Consider the following 7,375-nt stretch of genomic DNA (forward strand, 5'->3'; position numbering starts at 1 on the left):
AATAGCTGAAATGTCTTTAGTCAATAAGTATTCAACCCCTTTATTATGGCAAGCCTAAATAAGTTCAGGAGTAAAAATGTGCACATATAATAAGTTGCATAGACTCACTCTGTGTGCATTAATACTGTTTAACATGATTTTTGAATGACTACCTCATCTCTGTACCCGACACATACAATTATCTGTAAGGTCCCTCAGTCAAGCAGTGAATTTTGAACACAGATTCAACCACAAAGAGCAGGGAGGCTTTCCAATGCCTGGCAAAGAAGGGCACCTATTGGTAAATGGGTCAAAATTTAAAAAAGCAGACATTGAAAATCTCTTTGAGCATGGTGAAGTTATTAATTAAACTTTGGATGGTGTATCAATACACCCAGTCACTACAAAGATACAGGCGTCCTTCCTAACTCTGTTGCCGGAGAGGAAGGAAACCGCTCAGGGATTTCACCATGAAGCCAATGGTGACTTTAAAACAGTTACAGAGTTTAATGGCTGTGACAGGAGAAAACTGAGGATGGATCAACAACATTGTAGTTACTCCACAATATTAACCTAATTGACAGAGTGAAAAGAAGGAAGCCATTACAGAATAGAAATATTCCAAAACATACATTCTGTTTGCAACAAGGCACTAAAATAATACTGCAAAGAAAATTCCTAAGCAATTAACTTTTTGTCCTGAATACAAAGTGTTATGTTTGAAGCAAATCCAATACAACACATTACTGAGTACCACTCTCCATATTATCAAGCATAAAGGTGGCTGCATCATGTTATGGGTATGCTTGTAATCGTTAAGAACTGGGGAGTTTTTCAGGGTAAAAAAGAAATGGAATGGAGCTAAGCACAGGCAAAATCCTAGAGGAAAACCTGGTTCAGTCTCCTTTCCACCAGACACTGGGAGATGAATTCACCTTTCAGCAGGACAATAACCTAAAACAAAGGCCACATTTACACTGGAGTTGTTTACCAAGAAGACAGTGAATGTTCCTGAGTGGCCGAAATACAGTTTTGACTTAAAAATACAGTACTTGATTTGACAGAGCATGAAGAATTTTGAAAATAATAATGGGCAAATGTTGTACAATCCAGGTGTGGAAAGCACTTAGAGACTTACCCAGAAAGACTCACAGCTGTAATCGCTGCTTGTACAAAGTATTGACTCAGGGGTGTGAATACTTATGTAAATTAGATATTTCTTTATTTGATTTTCAAAACATTTGCAAACATTTCTAAAAACATGTTTTCACTTTGTCATTATCAAGTATTTTGTGTAGATGGGTGAGAAAAAATATATTTAATCCATTTTGAATTCAGGCTGTAACACAACAAAATGTGAAATAAGTCAATGGGTTTGAATACTTTCTGAAGGCACTGTATGTGAAATTATGAATGTGTTCATATCTGCATGTTTCTGACATGAAGGGAGTTGATAAACCACATCACTGTCAAAGACTGAGGTCTTAAATGTTCAACTTGAAGGGCAATCCAGGAGAATAACCCACTGACTGACAGACAGACACATCTGGGCCCAGTTTAGGACAGGATGATTGAAGCAGTCAAACAACTTGCTGACATGTTTTCTCTTCTGTTCACAATTGAGTTCTACTCTACTCTGAACCATCCTTCCTATAAGATTTGCCAACAGGCCACCAATTTGTTGGGCAATTAATTTTTTGCAGCAATTACATCACTTTTTTTTCAATGCATAATTCAAATATTTTCTAGTCACTGAAAGCTTCTTGTTTAATTTTGATAGGTCTTAAAATCAATCTACAGGTATGTACTGTATGGTCCTGTACCATGACAGGGAGTAATATTTCATAAAGGCAGGTATCGAAGTGGAAAGAATAGTAGGACTATGCATTGGCATATACATAGTCGCCTCTACTTATCGTTTGTGACTAGCATGACTTCCACAGAGTGGCAGCAAGGCTGCACTCTGGCTGCACTGCAGAGCCTCTCTCTGACAGTCATGCTCCCTCACATTAGGCTGGCAGGGACTGATGCAGCCTCATAAATACAAACCCATTCCCCACACCGACCGACCGCCCACCTGACTACCTGACTGACTGACTGCAGGAGGCCACACCAATTAACGCATTGAGCAGCACAACTATTTGCATACATATTAAAGTGATGCCTATAAAAAATACAAAGAGGGAGAGAAAGAAAGGGGGAGAGGGAATTGTAGCGAAAGAGAGGTTATGCAAACAAGGCTTAAATCAAATATGCAGGAGCTAGCTAGTATCGCTCAGGAACAAATCTGCATGCTTCTACAGGCAAGTGAGAGAGCCCCACTTGGACAGTGAAGTGACTGACTGTCAGAGATGCACATGGTCAAGAGGACACCCTACAGGGCACCATGGTATTGATCACCTTGTCATGTCAAAACACGTCTAATTAAGCCCCTTAGAACAGTGAACCATTGTGATAGCTATGCTGATTGGCTTGGCTAAGCCAAGGTGACTGTGTATGTGAGAAATAAAACAGCATGTCCAGGCAGTGTGGAAAATATGAAAAATATTAATGTACCTCATTTAGCAATGGCATCACCTCAGTTCATGTTGTTTCTGGCAGTGTTCAGGCAAGGAAGCTCAGTGTTCTTAAAACACAATGTACTGGTCTAAGAATTGGGAGTACTGCCATGCTGGGTTTTCCCTGACTGTGTGTGTAGGAGTAGTAGTCTACATGTTGCACACCCTTGAACCCTTTTTCCTGTTTTCCAGTCAGAGCATGAGGCAGGGAACCAGGGCATTCTGTAAAGGTGATCATACGCACAGGAAATGGAAAACTGTGGAGGAAACTAGTAACAGGATATCTTGGGAATAACATAAAGGGTATAGAGATAAAGATCTGAAACACAAGGTTGATTTATGTAGCCTCAGAAAAATCCATTGCATGTGGTTTGGAATAGAGAGTGTTTTCTTTATTTTTCTCGCTGTGTGACATGCACATACAGAACACACGGAAACATTTTGTGTAAAGCTTAAGCTCTGTGAAAAAAAGCTACATTTTCAGACTTTCTACTGATTTCTCCCCCTTTTCATAGCACGTGTGTTAAATTTAACATACATTTTAATATGTGAATGGATTGAATTACATACATCTGTTTCCCACATTCTGTCTGAATTGGATCATACTGTATATCCACATTATGTGGTTATTAAAGCTAAATCCAACCTGTTCATTAAGTGTTCCTTTTTATTTTTAAGGAATGCAGCGTCGTACAGAACCCATGCCACTTTCAACACACCTTGCATACTGTATATTAAACAGTAACTGATGGTAAAACTTAGGGATGTATTATGATTCAAGGAGGTGTTGGCTCCATAATGAGCCCACAGCAATACATTTTAGTTATATGTTTATTGAGATGGCTAGCAATCTCTTATGGGTTACTGACGGGGTAAAGTAAAATCCATGCTATCGCACATTTGTGTGGTGCTCAAATGTTGACATTTGCTGTCTTTGTTAGAGCTTTGAAATGGGAGTGTAGCATTAACAAAGTGGAATTCTGGCAATATACAGTATCATGTTTACAACTGGTTATTCAATTTCCAATAAGTATTCTATACCTGACTTTTTCTTGAGAAGGTTGCAGGTAGTCTCTTCTGCTGTCTATCATAAGGATGCTTCCTGGACCTGGAGTTGTAAAATATGAATAAAACACAATTTATCTGCCTCCACCCTCATCTCTATCCTGCTCTTCCCCCTCCATCAACATATTTTGTCATGGTTATGAATCTATATCCCTTGTGATACACAAGGTGTCACCAAACCCCATACTAGTACACTGAGACTATTTTCTCTGTTAAAACAGACAGAAGCACTGCATTGTCACTAGCTGCCGTTTCTCCGTCTTGCCTATCACTAATTTCTGAAGCCCATTCTTTCTCACTGAGTAAATTGAGGCCACTTGTATACTTCCTTGCATTGTTTCTCCTTGGTTTGATCATGTAGCTGTTTGAACAAGTAATGGAGTTATTGTCAATTGTGCTAAGGGCAAGTAAGGTCATTAACATGTTATAATATGGACATTTTTATACTGCTGCTCAAGTGTAAAATACAATCTGAGTGCTTTTGTATCCTTTAAATTACAATATTTAATTTAGAGTTAGACAAGGATGGCAGACAAGACGGGCGTATCACATATGTGCATAAGCACCACTGTAGATGTCTCTCTGTCTGTCAGAGAGTGTGACATGGTGTTAAACATTTGACCTTCATCCTGGAAGTGCTTGGTGCTGTTATATGCCCCACTCTGACAGTGATGTTAACTGTGTGCGGCTGTCATAGTGTATGTGCCCTGACTTGACATTTTGAATGTCAGTGTCAAGAAAAAGGAAATAAATGGCCGTGGATGAGATTGAGCACTTTCAGTCATTGCACAGGTGCATTCAAGTTTTCTTATTGGGTATTTTCTTTCATTCCTATCCTTTATTACACTTAAAAACTCGAACAACACTGACTTTAGTATAATGGCAGTATGCTGTATGGTTCTCACGATGCCTCCTTCTCTGCCAGTGTGTTATATTTTAAAGATATTTGAGTGATCACGTTGTGGGTTTGGGAAATCCCTTGTGTCAAACTTTTAAAAAAGCAATAATGAGTCACACTCATTTGAGTCCCTCATTCTGGACCCATTGAAAAATACACACCCAAACACTGACAACAATGCTACACTGACAGACATACCATCACACATGCACCCATGTCTACCAAGTTTACATACAGTATTATCAGGCCATAATAGCCTTAAAGATGTTATTATTATTGTTTTAAAAAATTAGTGGTTAGGCCTACCTCTATTACTGTAACCTTTTTGGCAGAACATGAAAGGCGTGTGCAGGTGTTCTGTATGATGTCAGCTATCTGTCTACTACCAGCAGATGTGCAGCTCGGTAGTCTGATAGATTAGTCTATCAACAGGGAGCTTTCCCAACCAGACCTAAATGCTTCATGACAAAGAGGTTTCCGTGAATCACTGGGACTTTATGACATCACCTCCAGGTGCAGATGCACTGATTCATCCCTAACCTGTGTGTGTGTGTGTGTGTGTGTGTGTGTGTGTGTGTGTGTGTGTGTGTGTGTGTGTGTGTGTGTGTGTGTGTGTGTGTGTGTGTGTGTGTGTGTGTGTGTGTGTGTGTGTGTGTGTGTGAACACAATTAATGAATTCATTATTCAATGAATTACTGCACATCTCAGGCACTGATTCACTAGCTCATATGTGTGATGAGATGAAATAGTAAGTAATTTAATTAATTTAAATGTTTGAAGATGTACAAAATAAATAGCAATACCAGAAGTACAACCACTTATTATCATTGTGGAGAAATGAATGCCTACTTATGCGTAATGCGCAATTGTGCATCTAGGTGCGCTTTTGCCGCACATATATTTGAATGGTATAGAAGAACCGCCTCTCTCTCATTGGCCAGTACATACTACAAGGCGAGGCAAGCGAGTCAGTCTTTGACAACGCCGGGGTTTCGTTGGTGGAAACCGTGATGGGGAGGAACCTATGTGAGATGTCTATAAATTGTTCCCAGCAATAATTGGCGTAAATCTATGCCCATACCCAGAAAGCATGAGAAAACATGTTCAGATTTTCTCCACGAATTTAGTTCTATAATAGGCAAATTACTGCTATTTTTACGCACAGAATACAATCTATTTTATTCACTAGAGTCGGTGAAAAATAAAAGTGCACATTTATTATCATGGAATGTGCAGTTGACGCACAGAATCTGATCTCTATTTCTTTGCGGAAAATCCATAACTCCAGGATGCAGAGAGGGGGTATCAAGCTCCACAAGAACTTGCTGGTCACGTATGTCCTGAGGAACGCTAGAGACTTTTACATGAGCATGGAGTTTGCAGAAATGTACAGCTGCCTACAGCAGAACGGGGAGATGAGGACTGTCTGTGATGAAAAGCAGGACTCTTTTGAATTGACCGGGAACTGTGAGGATCTAGCTGGTGAGTTTTGTTGCAACTACACTGCGGATGTGTTGGACACTTACCACTGCACAGCGCCACAATCGTCTTGCCACCCAGCAATGGTGCCCGAAGCTCACATCCAAACGGCACCTGCCTGTCTCATGGCTCCTCTCTATCAATGTGACTCTAACCTCAAGGACTCGGGGATCTGCTGGGACTGTCATGCGGAACGTTACACATCCAACCGGGACATTCCTGTGTCAAACACACACAACCAAAAGACTGTATTGGACTTGGACACACATGTGGTGACTACTGTCGAGAATGGATATCTCCCCCCAGACTACTGCGTGTCATTGAAACAACATGGTCAGGGCCCGCAAAGTTCTCATAAGAAACGAAAAATTGATTCAAGTGATGCTTCTGATTCCGATTATCTGTCAGACTTTGTGCCTATGTCATGCAAACGCATCAGGTCTGATGAGGTTTCTTGTTGTAATTCCGAACAACTGGACACAACGAACATCTCCAACCTCATGTCAGTGTTAGGCTCGGGGTTTACTGAGCTGTTGAACTGGCAAACGGACGTGGAACAGGTAGTAAACGGACAAACAAAGTGTTGTAAACAAGCATTGGCGGGCAGCGGTGCATGGACTAGAGCAATTGAGGCTTTTTGATTGACACACTTTACTTTTTCTACAAACCATTGGTGGTCTCAAATAAAATACACAATTGATATACTTCACACTGTTCTGCTCTCTTTCATTTTAAAAGGTGTTGAACTCAATTTATATTGCACTTTGGGGATAGGGCGCGCACGATGTGTGTAATTACCTATGTAAACCCTGGTTTGCTGATGCTATGAAGGCCATTGAGGGGCTTTGAAGCCACCGGTCGGCCATATTGGCATTCCTCAGTAGGCGCGGTCCTCAGTAGGAATGTTTCAAGGGCAAAAGTACATGTATTTAAGTATTTTTGTTGTATTGGGGACAGTAACATTAGTAATCTCAAAAAATTATACTGAAAGGAAAATATTTTCATATATTCTTCAAAAGTGTATGTGTATCTTACATTAAGGTGTCTGTAATAAAATAAATGTGGCTAAACGAATGTGAACAATAAATGCATTTCTATAGCTTCCAAAATATATTTTTTTACGCCGGTGGGGGAGTGCGAAGATGGAGGTAGGGTGGCTTCAACACAGTGCATCAAATAGTAATCTAGTGTGTATATATAATTCGTTGGATGTGGCCCTTTCTCCTGCACCAGGTTGTTGCCTTGATGTCGCCTTGCTCAAATGTGTGATGCAGAACCAGCTCCACCATGCGATAATGGAAAATAACTACACCAATTTATTGGCCAACAATTTTTTATTACTCCCGTGAAATTATAAGAAAATGAACAGGTGTGTTATGCATTTCATAGGCTAATA

The 7,375-nt window shown here is 40.1% G+C and overlaps 1 protein-coding gene across 1 annotated transcript; it reads left to right on the forward strand.

Moving 5' to 3' along the window:
• Positions 1 to 5,595: 5,595 nt before the first annotated feature.
• Positions 5,596 to 6,797, forward strand: LOC311141229 (immediate early response gene 5-like protein). The gene has a single exon (XM_084176492.1). The coding sequence runs from the start codon at positions 5,724 to 5,726 to the stop codon at positions 6,618 to 6,620; it is 897 nt and encodes a 298-aa protein (XP_084032618.1). The 5' UTR covers positions 5,596 to 5,723; the 3' UTR covers positions 6,621 to 6,797.
• The last annotated feature ends 578 nt before the right edge of the window (positions 6,798 to 7,375 follow it).

Source organism: Coregonus lavaretus, assembly GCF_964263955.1.
Source record: "Coregonus lavaretus genome assembly, chromosome: 14".
NCBI lineage: Eukaryota > Metazoa > Chordata > Actinopteri > Salmoniformes > Salmonidae > Coregonus > Coregonus lavaretus.

Coding starts and splice junctions, on each gene's coding strand:
- LOC311141229 (XM_084176492.1), top strand. CDS start 5,724: ATGGAATGTGCAGTTGACGCACAGAATCTGATCTCTATTTCTTTGCGG.